General features: G+C 37.1%; 1 protein-coding gene across 1 annotated transcript in view; it reads right to left on the minus strand.

Annotated features, from left to right (window-relative positions):
• Positions 1 to 24,348, minus strand: part of FMN2 (formin 2) — a 161,213-nt gene that overhangs the window by 82,660 nt on the left and 54,205 nt on the right. The window contains exons 5-7 of the mRNA XM_086745621.1: positions 22,239 to 23,944; positions 21,020 to 21,164; positions 7,334 to 7,421 (exon numbers count right to left, since the gene is read on the minus strand). Of these exons, the coding sequence (XP_086601747.1) occupies positions 7,334 to 7,421; positions 21,020 to 21,164; positions 22,239 to 23,944 (1,939 nt within the window). The remainder of the gene's footprint in view (positions 1 to 7,333; positions 7,422 to 21,019; positions 21,165 to 22,238; positions 23,945 to 24,348) is intronic.

A 24,348-nucleotide genomic window follows, 5' to 3' on the forward strand; every position in this document is an offset into this window, starting at 1 on the left:
ATAATGAATGGTAGTGCCACTTGTTTTTTTTCCCCCCTCTTTTTTTTTCTGGTTATCCACACAGGAGATCAGGTAGTAAGCTAGACAGATCTCAGTTTGATCAAACACAGCATGTTGTTTTAATTGCTTCCATAAAAGAGGAAGTATAAGAAAAATGCAGGTACACTAACTGTAAAAAAAAAAAAAAAAAAAAAAAAAGAGAAATAAAAGAGGGATTCACCTTGCAAGTTTTACTAAATCCTCATTTTAACTACCTTGTATTTAAATTAGATTTTAGTGGCTATATACATGTAAGTGGTGTCAACTTTTTAATACAAATTTTTTGTTTATGCAAACATATTCAAATCTAACACACACATGAACAAATCAAAACCACAGTGTTGTGGCCAGGCAAGCATCCTTTTCTTCTAAACCTTTTGACTTAATGAGAAGACGTGTGATTGCGTTATTGGACGGTCTTAGTCTATTAATCAGCCTTTCTTAATTTTCATAATGTAAAAATCTCTATGTAGTTCAGCAATGTATAAAAGTATGACCACTGGAAAATATTTCTGATATGGAAAGGAGACCAGGTGCTCTTTTTCTCCTTCCCCCCAATTTTTGGATGGTACTAAAGCTAATAGCATACATTCTGTTGCTTTTATGCTTAGAATTTTTTGATCATCCCCTTTATGGTGACTATATGGTACACAAATGAGAAGTACTTTTTTTTTTTTCCTTTGGGAGAACAGAACTTTCCTGAAACTTTTCTCTCAAAGTTTCAAAGTTAATCAGACTTCCAAGAAAAAAAAATAAACTGTTGCAACTGAAACAACAGACAAACAATGCAGTTAGTTTCTTACAAAACTTCTCTATTAAATTACATTCATATGTTCTTAACAACAACAAAAATCTTTAATTATCCAAACTATCCAATGTGGCAGTAATTAATCTCTGCTGATTCAAATATTGTGAAAAAACTCAACATGATTTTCCTCATTTAAAAAAAAAAAACCTAACTTCTTTAAAATGTATTTGGCATTACAGAAAACTAGTTTAATTCTATAAATGTATTTTTAACTGTAAATTCCAAAAGGATGTATCACACAAAATATTCAGTTCCTTTCTTGGTGATATGAATATTTCTGTCCTTCATTATCTTGACGTGTTGCATGAATACTTAAAAAAATGATCGCTGAGGTTTTATTTATGCCTTAACAGCTGCTGTTATTGCTCTATTGGCCTTTTATTACTGTGAACTAAGCTTCAGAAAATCTCAGAGGACAGAAAGAGGACTTGAGGCACGCTTTCAATACTCAGGACTGGCTTTCAGGGCTTTCACCCACAGCTCAGGGGCTTACGCCACATCCTTAGAAACCCCACCTGTCTCCAAGGACCTTTGTTGTCCTCCCTCACTAGCCGCCTCTGGCAGGAGAGGCCAGACAAGGGCTCCAGAACTGCTTTTGGCTGCTGAGTACAGAACACTGTGGACACACTAACAGCATCAAAGTAATGGAAACATTTGCAGCAATACATATGTATGGCACTCTAATTTAACTCTAGTCTGTCTTTTATAAAAGTAATTTTGTGTGTTCCATTGTTTTCCTTACCAATAATTTCACAATAGGAGCTTGTAAAGTAATTAGAAGCAAATAAAATGTGCAAGCTTGCAATCTAACATCAAGCATCATGTAATGAATAGAGCAGCACAAAGCTAAGAAGAAATAGAGGAATAAAACTGAGGATTATGGTGTGAAGGTTTGAGGAAGGGCTAGTTCACAGGACAGAAAAAATGCCAAACCAACCAATCTTTCCTTGGTGGTGCTTCAGAAGAATCTAAACATGTGTTGGAAAGGCTGTCAGAGGGGAAGCTTAAGCCATAATCTTTTAAGTTTTTAGGTGTATGAATGCACAATATTTGATAAAGAAAAAATGTTTAAAGAATTTAAATTCTCAATTAATAAGCCAGAACAAATAGGTAAAGCTTCAGACTTTGTAATGAACCTGCACTGACTGCAATCGCTTTATGGATCATTCCTTTAATAAAGAAATATCAACTTGCCATCTGACAGAAAAAAACCCCATGTTTTATATATCTTCTTACATCCAGGATTTTCTTCCTAACTTGAGTGGACAGAAATAACAATTCTGGGCAGCTGGTTTACCTTCCAGCATGACAATGCCCTAAGAACTTGATCCAATCACGTATTGTTTTGTCCTCATAACTTCTTCAAACAGTAAAACATCTTTTTGGGAAGAGATCTATTCTTGACAAATATTTTAGTATTATGAGTTTCAAATTATTATGTTTATATACATACATTGTTATTAGGATAAATAATGCTCTGATCACCTTTGGATCTTCCATAAGATACACTAATAATGAGTCTTATTTTCCAGATGTTGAGTTATTCTTTCCTGATTGCTTTCCACTTAGAGCATCTCTTGGATCTACAACTACTGAGATTACATGATACGTCAATGTGTGAAGTACTCCTGCAAAGAACATTTAAATAATATAGCGTAATAGACATTTTATCCTCCTCCTCCAATGAAACCATCCAGTTAACCTTTGACAAAGTCTCTCCGAGCTCATAATTGCTAAGCATCAGTGTGAGCAGTAAAGTAAGAAAACATATCCAAGACTCTCTCATGTTCCTTTGTCACTAATAGCCAAATACAAAAGAATAAACATTTATTTAGCCCACTAATATTTAAAGTACGTTCATTTCCTGCGCACCTGTTTTGAATTCAAGGCAGAAGATGTGTCTGTTGTTCAAAGTTGTACTTCTGCTAGCAGAGTAAGCTCTACCGCAAATGCAACTTTCAGTAAAATAATCTCAAATCCAGATTAAAAGGTTGGGCTTTAGCAGCTGTTAGGAGGATCGGCCTGCCCTTTTTCTATTTTTCCTATTCCATTCTCTTATATAACCTCCTTTCCTACTATCACTGACCAACAATGAGTTGACAGCTGTAATAAAGAGAGGCTTGGTCTTACAGATTATTAAAAAAAAAAAAAAAAAAATCAAAGTGGGACAGGTAGCTCCACCAAATTCTGTAGATTACCAGTGTCTCGGATGGGGGAGGGAGGAAATGACTTATTAAATGAGGATATGAGAAAGGTGGTCCAAAATTCAGAGGCAGAAGTCTCCAAATTACTTTCAACAGAGCCAGGGCAACCAGGTGTTACGCAAAACCTGATGGAAATATAGTTGGAGCACTGCAGCCATGCCGGAGGTTAACACAGTGCCTGAAATGATAAACCCTGCTAAGAGAAATGTACTGACTTGGAAAAGATTCCAGACAACTTCAAAAGAAGGAGAACTGTATATGCTGTTTTTGCCAGACTTTCAACATTTACAAGGTGAAGTTGATTTCGGTGAACAAAAGATTAATTTCCATTTTGGAAATAAATACTAGATATAAATATGACTGGGTAGTAAATATAATATTTATCTGCATGAAATTAGCTTTTCTTCAAGCTCACATCTTGAGTTGAATTTTTTCCTTCTATTTTTCCACAGAGACTAAGTTTTTGCTGTTCTTACTGCACTTCTTCACAGCCACAAATGCTTAAACAGAGCAGATTTTATCTTTATAACATTTATAACTTTTTTAATATTTATATATACTTTTTTAATAACATTTATAACTTTATAACATTATATCTTCTTCCCCATTATAACCAAGGGGAATGGGGAAGGCTCGGACAACCACATCCTCTGCAACGTAGTTACAATTTCAAACAGCTGTTACATTTCACGTGATGACAGACAATCTTATTAAAAGGAGATATCTTATCTGAGAGACATGGACCCTAAATGCAGACACAAGCTTAACATGCAGTTATATATTAACATATGGGGTATTCATCACAGATTATGCACATTATTATCTAAGTACAAGTTGCATGTCTGAAACATAAAGGAAAAAAATGAAAATACCAATTTTAAAACCAAAGTGTTTTCTCTAGGAACAAAACCTGAGTTATAAAGGAAAAAAAAATAGGCAAGAAGTGCTGGTTTGGCATTTCTCAAGCTTTGGCTGTACAGCGCAGCCAAACACAGCTATATTTCCAGTGGGAACATAATGCTGGACAAAGGATATTTGCGGTATACCAAAAATAAAAAAGCAAGTAAAATGCCTGGATAAAGTGTTTTGCATAGTTGATACATGATTGTAAAAAAAAAAAAAAAAAAAAAAAAATAGGCGTCAGTAAAATCTTATGTGAAACCAGAGAAACCATGAGAAGAGGACTCATTTTGTACTAAGAACACAGAGAAATGGCACCGCGACTAAATAGACCATTACCAGTTCCAGCCTAGACTGCGTAAAATAGCCGGGAGCTCTGTTAGCAATTAGAATCTACTGAAAAAAAACCAAAAAAAAAAAACCCGTAACAACAACAAAAATCAACCTACTCTACTTTAAAGCACTACTAGAAAGATGCACTAGAGTTCAGTACAAATGTGGTCTGATTATTACAACTACTGCTTCCACGCTGTAAAAATATTTTAAAAGCAGCCAAGGTTTAGGAGTTTGTCCTACTAAACCTATTTTAAAGCTGGGAGCAGACAAATCCAATTCTACAAGCAGACACTTAGAAGGCTATCATCATCACCAAAGCAAGTTATTTAGCATATACTACGATATTCCATTCTTCCGTTAAATGCCATCTGATCACACATGCATGAAAAAGTAGCTAAGCATTCAAGATTAGTTAACAAAATATCAGAAATTATTCAAATGTTGAAGTTTCCAAAACAATCTTTCATCAAGGATTGGTCTTTGCAGACAATATTTCACCACTGTTCTGTATTTTAAAAGCAAACAGAAATACACCAAAAAATCCTAAACAAAAAAAAAAAAATTACAAGAGATTAAACACCACATCTGCCCAGGTTTCAAGTTATTTTAAGCTCTCCATTTAAACACAATATGAATTAAATTTTGAAGTCCTAAATTTATTAAGTGAATTAACACCCAGCACAATTGTTTCCCCTTCTGTTCCTGTAACATTTTGAAATTTGTCTAAACCATCAGAAAAATAAGACACAATAGCATGCAAACCAAGAAATGGACTGAATACCACACTGCATTGAAAGTCTCTCTCTCTTTCTGTGTGCTTTTCTATGGCCAGTAAAAAAAAAAAAAAAACAAAAAAAAAACCAAAAAAAAAAACAAAAAAAAAACCAAAAAAACCCAAACAAACAAAACAAAAAAAACCCCCAAAACTGAAATAAATTACAATTCTTCTGCAATTTGCAGGAACCCTGTATCCTACAGATATGTTTTATAAGTAATATAGGGAATATTAACAAGAAAGCCTATAAAGAAAGTTGCCTAGTACCACAAACTGTCAGGGTGAGGGGGTGAGTTTCATTTGACTGCTTTTCAAATTTATTTTAAAATATTGCTTGTGTTGTACTGAGTGACGTATAGGTAAATGTACATGTCACTGTACATTAAACACAGCAAAAAACTCAAGACCACCACTAAAACCCTGGTCCAGGGGACAAAGAACACTGATCACCTTTTTTTTTCTGTAGTTATTGTGATACCTCTTAAATATTAAAGATACAAGTGCCACATTATTTTGATTTTTGATAGATTTTTGATAGCACCTTCTGGTTAGTATATTCAAATTGCAGCAGATGAACCAGTAAGCTATAAAACTCAAAAATATATAAAACCCTTACTTTTTAACAACCAAGTAAAAATAGCGCATACATAAAGGTGAAGCTAAATACTTGGGCTTGTGATTTTACAATTTCTCCATGGGCTCTATGGTTAGATCACTCTGAGAACTCTGCCTGGAGTGATTGATGCCAGAAATACTTCTTGGCGGGATCTCTACCTTCCTTGCCCCCACCACACAATTTTTTTTCCTGCTCCTCACCACTTTTCCTCCATGCTTATTTTATGTTCTTAGAAAAAAAAATATTTTTAACGCCAGGATCTTCCAACCATTTCCACAAATTCCTCCATCATACAAAAGTTCTCTCATGTTTGTTCAATCACCTCTGCACAGCAAAGGAATAAAAGTACTACTAAATTCCCCTTTGCAAAGACTTTTGGTTTTAGAAAACAGCTATTGAAAGAGGAAAATACAAAATCCACACACAGCTCTTAGATGATCACATGTGCTTAATATTGTAATAGGATAAAGGTTAAGCATAATATTGTTTGACCCCTTCAACTACTGACATTCATGCCATGTTATTGTTAGTGTTGCATGTTAAGCAAGCAAATTTTCAATGAACTCGTGTTGGCTTTACCACAGACACAGATGTTAGGCGGACTCCTTTGTTCATAAGGTTCTCATTATTAACTGAAACCAAGTTGAATATTTGACTGAAGGAAAGGACCATATCATTGTTTTCAGATTTTGCTCTATGACTTAACCGAACTACATCTGCCAGCTTTGGAAATACCAAGTACTTCTTGGCGCCAGTACTGGCGCCTTGCTCTATGACTACCATCTTAAGCGCTTCAGCTTGAGGAAGTCTAGTAACCATCAAAACAGTTTAATAAAAACTTAAAACTGTGATTAAGAGTTACTCACTAGCTGACAGACTGCTCTGAAATTTGTTTTATTTATGAATAATTTCACAAAATAAGCAAATCATAGTAAACTGAATGCATGGCTGTAAATATATAGTTTAGAAAGTTCACAAGATGTTTTTGTGATTTATGAAGTCTGTGTTATACTTGAAACCACATTTATTTAATAGATAGACTGGCACTTCACAGGATAATTCAATCTGCTTCAAATCTATCCAAAGCCTTTGGGAAACATAAGGGATGCTCTGAATATAAATGCAATTCCACTTTTCACCTTTTTGCACTACTGTCTCTTAGCATAAATGTGAAAAGTATTACACCCCCCCCAAACATTTCCCTTATGAAAAATGCTGTTGAAGATAAAAGAACTCCACTGTTTGTGGTAAGAGAAATATAGGAACTATTTTATCTAGTAGATCAATTAAATACTATAATTCACTTTTTTGGATATGTCCTGAGGCTATCTGAATTAAAATAAACAACACATCACACTTTCTTCCTTAGAAAGATCAAAATCAAAGTGTCTATATTTCATACCGCTTAGATAACTGATGTCAAAAATTATAGGTGGCAATTCTGCAAATAAACAGTTTTATTTTCTATACAGGACAAGGGAATATGTTACTAGAAAGGAGAAAATAATTGCCAGAACAAGATATTTGCAGAAAACTAGAGTGGAGAAAAAAAAAAAAAGCCTCTTATGAGTTTCTTTTACATATCAATAGAAAGAAATTTCCAGATTATTAATGATGTGATCTGAGCTAGAATCAACAAAACTTATTTCACTTACCGTGCTGAATGTCCTTCATATCTAAATGAAGGCTAGACATTAATATTCCAACAGCTTGAGATCTTTTGTTACTTAACAACTTGACAACCTGCCAAAAGAAATCCAACTATTAGTATTAATCTGCAGAAAAATATACAAGATATTTCACATTACTAACAACAAATTCAATAAATAGCACCTTGTAGTCTATATACACATCTAAAAATTAGCAATTTTATTATTTCTTAAGTTTGCTTCTGTTGCATAAATCTATCACCTAGTTGAATCTTAATCCTAAGAGAGACACTATAAAAAGTTCTCCTGGACTTTCTCCTTCATTAGGATGCACAATTTCAACTTCACACTGATGTTACTAAGTGTATGAAACAGGCTGTCATATAAAAAAAAAATTCCAACTGTGTCTATCTTGGAATTGCTTTGGTTTCCAAAACCACACAATGATTTCCATCTTTGATGTAAGCTAAAACTGTGAGAATTTGTATTTTATTTGAATGTTTGACGTAGTAGGCGCCAATACGAATTTTATTTAAAAAGCAAAATAACCACGTACATATTGGGATTTTCTTTGATGACTTTTTGGGAATGTAAAAGGTCTCAAAGCTTTTTTTTGTTTGTTTTTAAAATAAACAAAAAAATAAAAATAAAGCCATCAAAACGTCTTGCTTTAGGGTGTTAAAAGTAGCCACTAAAATCCACTTTCATACATATTTGCTTTGCAAGCATAAAAGCAACAAGTAATTCATCAAACAGTCTTCCATGGGGCTCTAAGCTGTTTGAATTCAACTTACTGTAAATTCTATGTCATTACTATGAGAAGCAAGTAATGACAGGAAAGGATCCTTATCTGTAGAACAACGTGATTCTAGATGAAGTACATTTCAATGTAAGTCTACAACTGTTACGCAGATGAAAGAGGTTAATATTTAACCTACTTAGGTTGCTGAGCTTTACACTGTACTAAACACTGAGAAAAACCTTTGTGAATCACTTGGAGGAAAGAAGAAAAGCCAGATAATTAAAACTGTAAGTTCAAGTTTTTACTTTGTTGTCAGGAAGCATACAGTATTTTTTTCAAGTTACACAGTTCCTATCTTAGCACTAAGCTGCTGTATCACCTACAGCCCCACTGTCAAAATTATTTAGAAATTAATTAGGATAAATAAGATTTTAAAAAGTAGAATTAATTTAGCCAGAGTAAAGAAAGTAATGATCCAGTTCACATCTTCAAAAACCATATAGATATCCACAAGATGTTTGCCCTGTGGCCAACTTTGATTCCCTTAAGTTTTCAGACACAGGTTTATATGTTGATGTTTGAGGAGAAGCTGGAAAGAAGTAAAAGCCTGACCCAGAACTCTGCCACTGGGACTGCTTAGGGGAGGAAACTTGAGAAACTCACGGTGCTTGCAGTATAGGTTTTCTGAGGATGTGGTTGGCTGGCCAATTCTTTTTTTTTTTTTTTTTTTTTCCTTCCTTAAACTATCATAACCATTGGTCAAGAAGGTATTTCATCCTACTTTCCTCATAAATTCCTAACTAGTTACAGTGAAGTGAAAATACCGCATTCTGCTCAAGAACTGAAAAAGTTTAACAGTAGAATTCCAGTACATCATTCACAAGGTTAAAGACCTAAATTCAAGGCATAGCTATCGATGTCATCTGTCAGAAACTAGCAAGAAATTCCTATGCGATTGTCTAATCCATATAATATATTATTAGGAATTTAAAATTGAAGTCAAATGGACTGAAATAGGATATGATGGTGAGATTTTCTGAATTCAAAGGGAAAACTACCGTAATTCAGAAAAATATAATTATATAATAAAATAAAATACAATTACAAAACTATCCTTCTAATAGGCTATAATCACTTTAAATGGAACAAAAATATAATTTAAGCCTGGAAATGAGATAAAGCCAGCGCAAATAATATGAGATGTTCTTGTTGTAGAAAGAAGCCATTATTTACTTCTTTGCAGCTACAAAAGATTTACAAAATAGATGTTGGGTAGAAAAAACTTGATCCATACCTTGCTAAGAGCTACATTGCAATGTACATCTCTAATAACAACCAAAGAAATATCTTGCATTTTATGAGAAAAAAAAAGTGGGTACAAAATTAAAAAAAACCCTGAAGCTCTCTAAGCGGTGTTGCTACCAAACCATATTTCCAGAAAAGGCAGAGCAACACAAAGAAACAATGTGGTATGTTACGTAATAAAAGTTCAAACATTTCTCCTTAAAGCTGTCCACTCTGACAACGCTGACAAGACTGTGTTTGGTATGGAAGATTTTGGGAAAACTGTTGATTCCAGCCCCCAACATTATTGCTTTTGCTCAAATCTGAAATATCTCACAATAATAGAAAAACTTAAGTTTGCTGCTGTCCTCAATGTATAGAGGCGGTCCTCTGTTGCCTTTATTTTGAACAAGAATACTATTCTAAAACTGACAGAAAAAAAAAAGTGAATTAAAAATGAACGCAAACCCATTCCAAAAGTCCTAAAAGGAAATAACAATAGTCATAAGTGGCAAGAGCTCATCTGGAGCAAATGTGCTTTGTCAGTGTTCTTGTCACTCATATTCTGGAAAAATGACATACCAATGGAACAGATGCAGGCTACTATGTTGGCCAGGAGTAAAACAAAGCAAAATAAGAAAACAAAGAGTAAAATACCTTTGTTAAATCATCTTCCCTAAAACAACGTTACAACTACATTCAGGTGTGAACATACCTAGCACCAAGGAAAGGTGCAAAACTTGACCTTTTCAAAGGAAGCAGAACTACATTGTTCGCTTTTGGAGGCCCAAAGAGCAAGGATGAGCCGGAGTCTCTTCTTGGGACTTTCCTACTTCTAATGGTGTCAGCACTCATATGCTACTATATTCACTTCAAATTGTGAAATCCCTCTTTCTACCACCCATCAGCAATCTAAAGCTCAGAGAGCTACTGAGATCAGATCTACAAATACAGCAAGGAGACCAACACTAGAGAAAAAAGAATGAAATAAATTAACTATGTGGTTACGATGCAGGCTAGAGCTTGATTTCTTAGGGGATATGATTCCCGTGAATCCCACTATAGGATCAGATTTAGTGGCCTAGTAAATCCCTTCAAGTCCTGTGCTCTAAAATGAAATTGGCCTAAAGTTAGCAGGAAAAAGAAGGTGCTTTTTCTGAAAGTGAGCTGATGGACAGGGGAATAATCATTTACTGAATGCTACATTTTACCAGCAATCAGAAGGGAAAAAAAGCACTGTCCCTGTGAAGAACAGGTTATCTTTGCTGCCAAAATTCTGAACTACAACAACATTGAAAGAGTACTAAAGCGCATGTCAGCTGAATGGGTGCACAACAGCAACAGATAAAGTGTTTTTATGTAGCAGCTACTAGTTTTGTCTGGCTTTATTTAAAATGTATTTTTTATGTCAACCTTTATACTTATCTTTATTATGCACTTCAATCCCATTTAAGTCAATTGCATGAATACTATAGTTTCCTCCAATAGAATGGCTGTAACAATGCAACACTAATTCAGAAAATACGAATATTAGCACAAATGCCTAAAGCAATTCCCACATTTAAAAATAAAACAATAAAATAAATTAGCTGCATAGCCTGGGCCCAGAGGCTACAGACAAGTGACGCCATTTAAAGGCGGAACAACAAAAGGCTGATAAAACCAATCTCTACAAGATCTAAAGCCTCAGACACAATACACAGCTCCTTTTTAGTTTGGATTCTGGAACTGTGCTTTAAACAATTTTTAAAAAATTAAATAAATAAAAAGGAAGCTAGAGATATTATCTGCAGCCTGAAGTCTAGGACAAACTTTCTAATTGTTGAGTGGTCCTCATTGTTAAGCAGTAAACAAACTACATGCAAAATTTGTTCCTGATTGTTTAACACAAGCAAAAACAGTCAAAGAATTATTTAGCAAAAGGTAATGCAAGACACATGTTTGATGAGAACCCTGAAGCAAAAAGATGAAGATTCCCTTTCCCCAGAATAATATTTAGTTAACGCATGGAATTTTTCAATGACTCTTGCTCTCTGGTTCTGATTTTGACCACCAGCATTAAGCAAAATTATCCCAAGGCTTTCACCAGTTAAGAAAAACTACTGTACATACAAAAAGTCACATGCAGAAAACTCCACTGTACACAGGGCTATAGCTTATGTAACTGTTGCAGAGGGGATGCAGAAACCCCGAAGTTCCAATGTAAGATGTTAAGAGACAGCATGAAAGCAGTAATATGGTCATCTTTTCACTAGGCATTCTGTTTGTTTTCCAAATGTAATATCGGCAATCACAGACCCAATCAACTGGATCCATCACATCTTCCTGATGTATGTAATTATCTTCCTACAGATACAATAGAATAATATTATGCTCTTACAAGTTGGGGTTTGTGTGTGTACGTGCATGGGTGTTTGTTTTTTTTAAAGGTAAATACAGAAGCAACTTCTGGGTAGTAATGGCAATTGTGAGAGGAGAAACAGGGACTACTTCAAGTAGTGAGGACATTTTGGTACAATAGGAGATCAAACATTTCTCTTTAAGTCCAAATCAACACCCAGTCCTGGCTATCTAACAGCATGTCTGTGCTGATGGTATATAATGATTTAACTGAACTCAGCTTTTACAACAGAACATCAATCATAAAGCATAACTTTTGAGCAGCTCTCCATCTCCTACTCTAATCAAACCTGGAATCCTCTCTGCGAACTAACTGGTTGCTTTCCCCAATGAAGATTCTCATAATCTATAAGGAGATACCTAAGGCTTCAAAGTTCTTTCTGTCATCTGTTTCTACATGCAATTTGTTGACAAGTTATGCAAATTAGTGCAGCCAAGCAGTCATGTCTGCCAGTTTGTGGATGCTGTAACTTTATGCTTGAGGGTAAAGAAGAAACATAATATTTACTGTTCATTATCTATTACCCTACTGCGCTTGCATAAATAAAGCTTTTAACTATGAATAATAAAAAGTTCATGACCTTTTATGCTGTTTTATCACTAAAAAAGTATTGTTTGAAATGAATATCGTAAAACTATTACTGTAGAAGTAATCTTTTACTAAGAGATTGCTGCCCTAGTTAATATTCCTCATGACATTAGATGAAAAAATACCTGGACTTCTTAGATTCATGTATACAGTAGTAAGTCAGATAAGCATGGTGTTCCTCAACAGGAGACCGAGCAATAGTAAAATGTCCCTTAATTAAAAATAAGAACAATATCAAAATTTTAAGGAGTAGAGGAGGGAATGGAGATAAATAGCAAAGTTTAAATTCTTTAGTTTAAAAATAGGTCACAAGGATTTTATTTTTCTATACCTAAAGCTAATCATTGACAATTTAGCTCATTGTTCTATACCACAATTATAGTTATTCCTTCTTTCATTAGCTAAAGGACCAGGGCACCTAAAGTTTAGTTTCTATATTATTAAACCTTATGACAAACAAAATGTCTCTTTTGGTTAGTAATCCAAATGCATGTTCAGATGCTACAGTACAAACTCTTAAAAAAAAAGAAAAAAAACCCAAAAAAACAAAAAAACCCCACACAAACCACAAACCTCAGAAAGCTAAAATTTCCTTAGAAACTCTGTATACAAGCCAGAATTTTCATGCATGGTCTGCAATGCACTCACCTGGTTTTTGCAGGTGATCAGCTCAACTGCTATGAACAATCTTGTCACTGTGTATTCAAATTAGGCAAAACATATTGCATGCCCAAATAAATTTTAAATTAACAGTCTTCATTATTTCTTAAGAAGTTAGCACATCAAATCAGGGAGACATATATAGAAGAAGACGGGTACTTAGGAAAAGGTAAAGAATGCAAAAAAAACCCCAACTCTAACTGAAAAAAAGACTCCTAAAGAAAGATACCCAATATGATATCTAGTAGGAGGTATCAACAACAACAAAAAAAAAAAATCCATGCTGTAAAAGCTTTAGTGTTCCCAGTTTTAAAAGGGGACATGTGGTTACAGTCAAAAGTATGACATTATTCACTGCGCCTACTCCAAATGAATATAACAACATTTTTGTTCTTGCTGTTTGTACTGAAACCAACACTAAGTAACAAAATACAGCCAATAAGAAAAAAATCTGCAAAAATCAATAACTTCTATCATCTAGAGGATTTTTGTGCTCTCTACAAATAAAAATAATGTAGTCTTAAAATCTTGATTTTCATGCTGACAGTAAAAATTTAACTTCTATGTCAGTTAGGATCTGATAGAAACACAGACAAGTACATTCACACGTGTTAGACCATGATTTTTTTACTAAGTTTTCATGACCACTGTACTAAACTCTAATTTCTAGGTGAAAGAAACTCAATCCATATGCACATCTAATTCTGAAGCAATTTGAGTTTTCTTGATCGGATTAAAAAACTCCTCTACTATAAATTGTTGCTTCTTGCCTCCTTAGTGAAATCAATGTGGACAGAGAGACAGGAGAGGAAATGTGTATTGCTATCTCCATGTTCTCTTCCTTTCTTCTTCCCTCGATGTCCTCTATCACTACAATGTCCGCTGCACTGAGTCCTTGCACTGAGAGAGTCAGATCCATGGAGAGATGGAGAAGAAAGCATTTGAAAGGCATAGAACTACTCATTATGGAAATGTAAGACTGCCAACCTCCCTGGAAAGATGGCTGTAACTAAGATGCCTCTACTCAACAGTGTCAGATACAGCAAGAATCATACACAGCCCATGGTGGCAGCTGTGCTTCTGCTGGGATTCAAGATCTGGGCTATGCTTTTTAGATACAGAGCTTTCAATCTCACAGAACAGCTGCAGCTCACACGCTCCAACCTCAAGCCAATGTTTCTCTTTATTTAAGCAAACTTGCAGTAAGATCTTCCCCTGTAGAGGTCTTCCAGAGCATAGAGAAACACAATGAGGCCACCGCCAGACACCCTTCACTGCTCCTCTAGTTAAGAAACGAATATAACCTTTTCACCCACACTGAATTTGTAAGCAGCAGCACCAGGTTGTTACATCAGCAGAACCTTTCAGTGCTAGTGAGGATACACGTATAAAATAGAAAAGCCCACAGAGTGCTTAGGTCACAAGATGAGTTTGCAAGATCGTCAGATGCCAAGCTCATGTGTTTGTTTTTAAATTTGCAAATATATGATCCATAGAAAAACAAACAGGAAGGAAACAAGAATGAGAAATGCAGGCAGTTAAATAGAGGACATCAACCTGGGAAGCCTGAACAGGTACAGACATTTGATATATAAATGCAGGCAGGTAAAACTGTGTTTGCAACAAAGAGAACTTTGTAGATACAGTTACAGAACAAATAGAATAAAAAACCAAACATGCAATAAACCCTGTAAAGAAGAGAACGAGAGGTAAAAGTAGAGATCACATTCATACAGCATTTCATAAAATAAATTATTTTTACAAGTCAAGTAAGTGAGATATTATTTGATTTCATAAATACAATCATGACATTATTAATCATATGCTTATATAAATTAAAATCATGCATCAGTTAAGTCTTCTAAAATTCCTATCTGTGGAAAGCAAAACCCCAACTGTAGCTCTGGAGAGTATACAAAAATTGCACCAAATGGTTGTGCCATTGACACAGGTAATAGATCATTAAGTCTGGATACAGAAAGCTCCTTAAGACAGAGGGAATAAACCCTCCTTTTCAGAAAACTATTTTCCCTTCAGGTCATTCCTTGTTATTGAATAAACATAAATAATCTTTTATCTGTTAACTCAATATAGCATTTACCTTATTTACCAATTTATACTTTTTTTTTTTTAATGTGGCATTTTATTTCTAAAGGTGTTCTATTACCATGGCTTCTTTATGTTCAACTTCAAAATTCAAAAATGCTGAAATCATTAACTAAACCATTTTATTGATACATCTTGTTTGCATCTAAGGCTTTTGAAACAGAATTAAACTTTAGTAATCTATTATTTATTTTCTGGAGTGGAAGGGGGAGATTACAATCTTAATGTCAATAGATTAATAGTGGACTTTCCATATGAGAATATCTTTAACATTTGTCTTTTGTTTACATGATAGATCATAAACACATGGTCTGTTCTTGAAAAGTTCATTGCAATTACATATATATTATTTTCCAAAAATATAGTTACAGGATAATCAGTAAAGCTTCTAAAATGGCTGTTCAAAAGTTAGGAAAGCCATCTATGCAAGCCAGCTCAGCTCCCTCTGTATACTTATTACGCTGACAGTGATGTCAAGATTTTCTGATTATGTACCATTTTTCCACTGAATCCATTCAGTGCGCACAGGCCAATGTTCCCCACATACGTAAATCTTTAATATTGCATTTAATGTCACTCGAGTATTTGTCCTTAATCATGAGACTATTCTTTTTCCTCCTGCTTCACTAATTACATGTTTTTTAAGTGATGCAACAACTTCTAAAAGCATTTTTCACTCAGGTAACAGCTTCATTTCCTAAGTAATCATTATGAAGTGTGCTGATTCCACACAGCCCACACTAGCTATTGAAAGAGTCCTATGAAAAACACTATCCAGACACGTAACCAAAACTAGTATTCTAACTACATGGCATGAGCGAGTTTCAACCCTTTGCTTAGTTAAACACCATACGTTTGATGACATCCACTATTTTCTGAAAGGAACATCCAGGTCAAAAATACTCCAGGCTCATAACAAGTTTCTGAGATAAATTACTTTAGACAGAACAAGAGGTAACACAGAATCAGATCTATTATGCTCTGTATTTCCACCTGTCAGATCTCCTCAGTTCTTCACTCCCTCCCTGGTTACTTATCATAATCTTCTTTGCCTCTCTCTTCTTGGCCCCTGTTTTTCAACCTGCCAGTACAAGGTTAGGAAAAAAAACTTCAGAATTATACGTGAAGTCTCTCCCGAGCACCAGGAACTGAGATATAGCCTGCAGAGCGTCAAAATTTAAGAAAATCTTTACACAACAAGACACGTATTGGATATAATTTGTCCATATTTCAAGTCTATGAAACTATGTGGACATGAGCAAAATCAGGCTTTGTTTTCTTTCTTAACATCAGCAAAATGAAGGAGACACTCCACGTAGGGGAAAAAAAAAACAAAAACAACACAACAAAACTTGCAGCCTAAAGAGCTAAATTTTGGCCAAGGTATAAGAGGGACTTGTAATGAAAGCCAGACCACTTTAATAGGTAGCAATGGCAGCCCCACCTATAATATAGTCCATAAACGACTTTCTTTGAAGATTTAGCAGGCATTCTCATTGAGTGAGCCTGCACACATTTACAGCAGCTGAGAATTTGACATACACGTATTAACAGAGCAAAATAAATCACAGCTTTTGTCGTAGCACCAAATGAGAGACAGTAAGAATAAAATCATCTGCATTCACAAATAAATATTAACACTTCATTTTTTCTCTTTCTTTAAAGTTCTGCAAGGGATTTTAATGTGGGCTTCATTCAGTACTAGATTTAATATTAACTTTTCCAAAGCATTCTTGATTTATATCGTATTAAGTTATTTGAAGATGACCATGCCAAGGAAAAAAAACAAGTAGAACTTGGGTACATTGAAATTAACTAAATCCTTAACTCAAAAAAAAAAAAATCCATAACAACCCACAACAATATAGATAATTTCACCACTTAAAAAGGTGACATTTGACAGTGTCCCACAATTTGACAATTGTCCCAAGACAACATCCTTGTCTTCAAACTGGAGAGACATGGATTTTACAGATAGACCACTCAGTGGATAAGGAACTGGCTGGATGATTGCACTCAAATAGTTGCAGTCAACAGCTCGAAGTCTAAGTGGAGACTGGTGACAACTGGCATTCCTCAGGGGTTGGTATCGGGACTGGCTCTGTTCAACATCTTTGTCAGCAACATGGAAAGCGGCATAGAGTGCATCCTCAGCAAGTTTGTCAATGACACCAAGCTGCGTGGTGCCGTCAACACGCTGGAAGGAAGGGATGCCATCCAGAGGGACCTTGACAGGCTGGAGAGGTGGGCCTGTGCAAACATCAAAGTTCAACATGGCCAAGTGCAAGGTCCTGCACCTGGGTCATGGCAACCCCAGGCACAAATACAGGCTGGGCGGAGAATGGATTGAGACCAGCCCTGAGGAGAAGGACTTCAGGGTGCTGGCTGACAAGAAGCACAAAATGAGCCAGCAATACACACTTGCAACCCAAAAAGCCAACCACATCCTGGGATGCATCAAAAGAAGTGTGGCCAGCTGGTCAAGGGAGGTGATTCTGCCCCTCTACTCTGCTCTCATGAGACCCCACCTGAGTACTGCATCCAGCTCTGGAGCCCCCAACAAAGGAGGATGTGGTCCTGTTACAGTGCGTCCAGAGAAGGGCCACAAAGATGATCAGAGGGATCAGAGGGCTGGAGAACCTCTCATGTGAGGACAGGCTGAGAGAGTTGGGGCTGTGCAGCTTGGAGAACAGAATGCTCTGGGGAGACCTTATAGCAGCCTTCCAGTACCTAAAGGGAGCCTACAAGAAAGCTGGAGAGGGACTTTTGGCAAGGGAATGTAGTGATAGGACATAGGGGTAATGGCTTTAAACTGGAAGAGGGCAGATTTAGATTAGATATAAGGAGGAAATTCTTCACTGTGAGGGTGATGAGGCACTGGAACAGGCTGCACAGAGAAGCTGTGGATGCCCCATCCCTGGAAGTGTTCAAGGCCAGGTTGGATGGGGCTTTCAATGACCTAGTCTAGTGGAAGGTATGCCTGCCCATGGCATGGGGGGTTGGAACTAGATGATCTTTAAGGTCCATTCCAACCCAAACCATTCTATGATTCAGAAGTAATTATATTGTGCATATCTATATACATACACACACAAGCAAACATATGCATATATTCTATGGCATACAGTGTAAATAGCTCTGTGTGTAGAACAGCAGCATACTCCACAATAATTAATCTTTCACTCACTAAAACATCCCAAAACTACCAAACCTTTCTTCAGATTAGCTAGAGCTTCCCCCCCTCCACCATGTGGCCTCCTCTGTAAATATATTTTTATTTCAGCTTACAATAAAAACATTGTTTTATTAAAATCAGATGTTTATGTAGAATACCAAGTATTTTGTGCATTTGAAAGTTATCTGGCCATTTTTTTCCTGAATACTATTTCCAATGTAGCTAGTATTTTACATCCAATCCATCCTAATAATGTATCCACTCAGCGCACCCACACGTCAATACAAGGAGGAAAACCAATTGCCAGACTACAGCGTTTCTGGAAAGCAGCAGAGCAAGCTTTGCAGGTCCTGGTTCTGTTCTGTACAGCACTCTTCAATAGCTCAACAGGTGACAGAATACATCTGCTTTGCATAACACGTCCCCGTAAAAATCACTACCAAAACACCATTTGTAAGATCTTTATAACACCCGTAACTATCATAGAAGCCACATAAATCAGTAACCACTTAAACAGCACTTGGTGCTTCCTATAAAAACATACTTGTGGAATTACAGCCATGCTTTCTCCAAATAACTGTTTCTTTTGCTAAACATGGATGGACTTCATTATCCAAGTGTTTACTGTGGTATAAATGAATAGAATTTCAAAAATGAAGGTTTGCATTCCAAACTGCTGAGAAAGTGTACATAGACTATATTTATGAAGCTGTTCTACTTCAGATGTCTCATGTCAATACTGTGAAAAGTCCAAATTGGATTTGCATACCTGAACATTTAACTTTGACATCTGCAACAAATGATAGCTCTAATTGCAGTTCTAATGAAAGCCTGTGACTATCTGTTTGGCTGATCTTTTCCCCTGAGATACTACAGTTCAACAAATCAGACTTCTCCATTAGGCAATGTCTCTCTTTTGGAGAGCAGTACAATTATTTGATCACCAGAGGAAGAGAAACACAAAGGGGATTCCCTTCTGTCAATTTAGGTGGTTCACAGGAATGTTTGTTTTAGATGATGGTACCTGCTTAGAAAACCTTAAACTTCTGGGTGGAAATTTGTCATAAACAACTTGTTCTTTTCAAAGAAATTAAGAACAATTACTCATTTTCATTTTGTTTTACCTACATTTTATTTATTTATTGACAATGTATCTAAATTTTTGTCATTGCAAGAAAAACAAATACTGAGTATTAAAATCCTCATCTAATGTTTATTCATAACCGCCGTCTGTCTTTAACCACTGTTTGTGTTACAGAATCAAACACTCATCATTTCTATTCTGTTTAGAGATTTGTATCACCAAACCTCATGAAATGTGAACGGATCAACAGTTCATAGGCAAAGCATCAGATATAACTTTGCACTTCTTTTTTTTTTTACTTAAAGAACTATCATATTAACTTAGTTAAGAATAACCGTTAAAAGGGCCTTTTTCCAGAACAAGGGAAGAAGAGCAAAGGTCTCACACTCCGGAAATTTATTGCAGGAGAAGGTAGCAGCATCACTCTCTTACATTTCCTCCCATCCCAGTTAGTACAGCCTAACGCAGCACACAGGCACGTGATGCACTGCCATACGAGTGTGGCTGAACTATCCTTCCCATCTGTCCAGATGAAGGTGCCATCCAACACCTTGGGATAATCATACTAACTTCACTACCAGTTCTGTTGCCTTCAGCAGGCTGCCAGCACAGCAAAGAGTATCTGCATGTTTATATTGCTAACCAAAGTGTATTTGTGGGGGCAAGATTTCCAGAACTACTAGGTGGAGAGGTCATATTCAAACACAACATCAACTGTGTGGAGTTTTTGAAGAGTTTTGCTGTCCATTTAGTGTGGAAAAAAAAAATCCTGTATAGCATTAACCCGTATGTTAAAAGATGATGGATAGAACAGCCTAGTCTTGAATTGAGTACAGAAATGTGAATACAAGATAAAACAAGAACTTTAATTGCTTTTTGGATTCTGCATAGAACATTCTCCTCTATAGCCTGAAAGTTTAAGTATAAATTTATTATTGTACCACCACAACTCAATTTTCACACAGATACCAGGAAGATTACAGCTCTCTAGCAACGTAAATATTCAGATTTAATTCTCTTACTCCAGGGTTTAAACTTGTACATTTAAAATACACTTACTATTTTTATTTTATTGTACACCATTCCATTTCAAGAAACCAGTTTGATTAATGTTGGATTTTCCCAGCTGTGCTTGTAATTTATCATATGCATAAATTTCATATTCACTATGTATATAAACATAACACAAACTTAGAACTGTTATGATTGGTATAACATTAGGACTCAGATTCTTAAACATAATTTTTCACTGAAGTCCTGGTAATTCATACGCAACACATTATTTAATTTATTAAATTAAAGAGAGTAATTTATATACCACTTATTGCACATGTGAAGTCAATTTCAAAGCATCATACATGCACCTAATTACTTCAGTTTTATTTTTGTTAATTTTGAAGTAGATAAAGCAAAGATTTTTTTAAAGAAAATACATACTTAAAAAGTAATTTATAAAAAAATAAATCTGCAGTCTTTAACATATATAGCTTTGAAACCCATCCTACATTCTCTCCTTTTCTTATATTTCTACATAGCGTGTGTATATATGGTAAGAATTTCACACCAGGCAAAATTCATCTAAGCTGCATGCCAAAATCTGTCTTTACGTAAAAACCAGCCTAGAAGAGATCCAAAATTAAATGTGTACTCACTTGTTTAGTCTTTGTTTTTGTAATGGTGTCCGAAATGGGTTTCTTCCTCTCTTTAACAGCTGTTTTAGAAAACAGTTCTTCAAACTCATGATAATCTATGGAAGGCTCTTCAATTTTTTCCCACACAAGTGAAGCACTAGAATCTCTAAAGTTAAGCAAAAGACCTATGTAGGGCAACGTCAAACTAAATAAGGTCATAAATGGAGGAATGAAGAAAGTAAAATAGCAGCAATTTAAAAATTGTTGCCTAACTTCTACTAGGAGCATTTTGAGAAGATATACTGTTGATTCTATCCTGTACTACTATGTTTCTTTGTTCACACACAATAATGGTCAGGCACATTTATATTCACCCACTTCACATACATAGGACTATAAATTGGCTGTATATAGGCTGTAAAACATACAGACATGGACACAAATAGAACTAGAAATAGTTATTTGCAGAGCACCTGTGTGACAGTGGCAAGAACTTAGAAAGAAAGAAGAAATTCATCATTAAATAACACCAGAAGGGTTTTACAATCAGTACTCAGAGACATAAAGACAAGATTAGTAGGAAACTTCTTTTCATGACCAAGAATAATATTTTATGAACAAAAAAAAAAAGCACTAATGACTGAAAACAAGTATACCAAAATAAGGGCTACCAGAATAGTTTTATACTGCCATATAAATAAATTGCAGTTTGAATCTGCCTGCTGAGTGTACAAGGGGGGGGGGGGGGGGGGGAGAAAGGATTTCTAAGTCACTAGAGAAAGGAAAGAGGAGCATAAAATGCATTCAGCATACATTCATCTAGAGTGCTAGAGGGAAAACACTGCCAAATCTTGCAAGCTGCTCCAGAGAGAGACCAATGTTATCTTGAAAGGTGAGGGGAAGCACAAATATGACATTTTAAAAACCATCTCACAGAACGCTTAGTGGCACACAGTTATTCCTGGATCTCTGATCAACATGTGGTATGTAACCCCAAAGGACAGCTGAAAACACTACCCTCAAGAGCTTTCATGTGCAAATAATGTTACTCAGAGTTTGTGTCCTTCAAATAAAAGAGACAACTCATTTACATATCCCACTACAAAGAAAATCCTTTCTGCACTGAGGTTCTCTCAAAGACCTGCCTAGTAGCAAATAAAGACTTTTGCTCACAACATACAACACTACTGGGACAGCCATAAAGTGAAAAAACCACTCTCTTCAAAACTCTATGACTTACCTTTTACTGTGGAGCTGAATTCTTGTCCAGTAAAGAGGCTTCATTGGCCGAGAAGGCTCTATCACATGTTTCCTGCTCCCTTTCTCCTGATTCATCCCCATTGCAAATAAACCAGATGGTAATGGAGGAGGAAGAAACCCACAGACCTGTGGGACTGCTGGGTAGGTGCCGCCCTGGGCTGGCGCTGGAAGAGGTGGCACTTCTCCAGGCAAAGGTGGTGGGGCAGGAGGTGGCATCCCCAACCCCGGCAAAGGAGGGGGTGGAGGGGGGACACCAGCACCAGGCAAAGGTGGTGGAGGAGGTGGAGGGGGGACACCAGCACCAGGCAAAGGTGGTGGAGGGGGGACACCTGCACCAGGCAAAGGCGGTGGAGGAGGTGGAGGGGGGACACCTGCACCAGGAAGAGGTGGTGGAGCAGGTGGAGGGGGGACACCTGCACTAGGCAGAGGCGGTGGAGGAGGTGGAGGGGGGACACCTGCACCAGGCAGAGGTGGCGGAGGAGGTGGAGGGGGGACACCTGCACCAGGCAGAGGCGGCGGAGGAGGTGGAGGGGGGACACCTGCACCAGGCAGAGGCGGCGGAGGAGGTGGAGGGACGTCCCTTCCGGGCAGAGGTGGGGGAGGTGGTGGCAGTCCTGCTCCAGGCAGAGGTGGTGCAGGGGGTGGCATCCCCAAGGCAGGCAGAGGAGGTGGTGGAGGGACACCAGCCCCAGGTAAAGGTGGTGGTGGTGGAGGGGGAGGCTGAATGCCCCAATGGGGCAGAGGGGGTGGGACTCCTGCTCCAGGCAAAGCTGGTGGTAGAGGTGGTGGTGGGACTCCAGCACATGGGAGAGGAGCGGCTGGAGGAAGCATCGGTATCTCCCCACTTGGCAAAGGCGGAGGAGGAGGAGGGGGTGGTGGTATCATGATGCCTGGTAAAGAGTGGTCCAGGTGTGGCACTGCTGACCCAGCAGGAGGAGGGAGTCCTAAGCCAGGCAAGGGTGGTGGGGGTGGTACTGCTGCCATGGACATAGGAGTAGCAAGGGAAGGGCCATGTGCTCCAGACAGTGGAGCAGCTGGTTCAGTGGCTGGGAGCGATGGGGGAATGCTACATGTGGGCTCCAGGGGCAAAGAAGGAGGATGTTCACTACAAGTCACATCTACAGTACTTAGAGGTTGATGGGAAGCTGGCATTTCAGTCTGTGCTTCAAATGCATGGGATAGATTAACTTTGGGTCCCAGAAGAGGTGACTGTGGAGTACTCTGTACTGATTGGCTTGCATCCAGTGGCACTGAGATTAGCTTCGGTGACAGAATTAAGGAGATTTCAGAACAAAATGTGGGCTGTAGTTCTAGAGCTGGCAATTTCTGAGTAGACTCTTCACTTTTGCCCCCTTCTAAGTGCGGTGGTGGGGGTGGCTGTGGCAGTGCATTGGCTGAAGGCATTGTGTGTGTTAAATAATCCTCCGTTGGTGACGTTTGTACAGACCTTGCCTGTGACACAGTCCTGGGTACGGTGTCCTCTCCATTGGTTTGAAGAGTTACATTGCTGAGATACCCGCAAACTGCATGTGTGTGCTCATTTTCCTGCTCCCTCCCAGCAGTCTGTACCTCTGCAGCGGGGAACTGTTTCTCTAGTTCCGCAATTTTGGTCCTCAGATCCTCAATAGTTTGTTCAAGTTGTTGGATGACACTGGCACGTTCCTCAGATTTCACCTCAAAATCATCCTTTGAAAGAAAATAAATAATAAGCACAAAACAGATAACACTCATTACTATATATAAAAAAATTAAATTTAGATCAAGAATATTGGTATTCCAGAGGTTCAGAAATAAGCCAGTTACAACAAGCCTTTAAAAACAGAGGTATCATTTTGGCTAGCTGCATCTTACAGTGGAAGAAGATAGCTTAGAAAAACTACTTGCTTCAGTATGAAACTACATTCATCATATAAGCCTGTTTTAAACTGTGACTATATTTGGCAAAACCAAAAATCAGCAGCAACTCCTTCCTCCCACCACAAACCCTGACCAAGAAAACAACCAACCACTGAGCACAAGTACTGCAAGCGTTTGCGTACATATAGATATGCAGACACGGCAGTGGGAAAGGCACCGCATTACTTTAATTC

Source organism: Chlamydotis macqueenii, chromosome 3 (genome assembly GCF_036417535.1).
Source record: "Chlamydotis macqueenii isolate bChlMac1 chromosome 3, bChlMac1.mat, whole genome shotgun sequence".
Classification (NCBI taxonomy): domain Eukaryota; kingdom Metazoa; phylum Chordata; class Aves; order Otidiformes; family Otididae; genus Chlamydotis; species Chlamydotis macqueenii.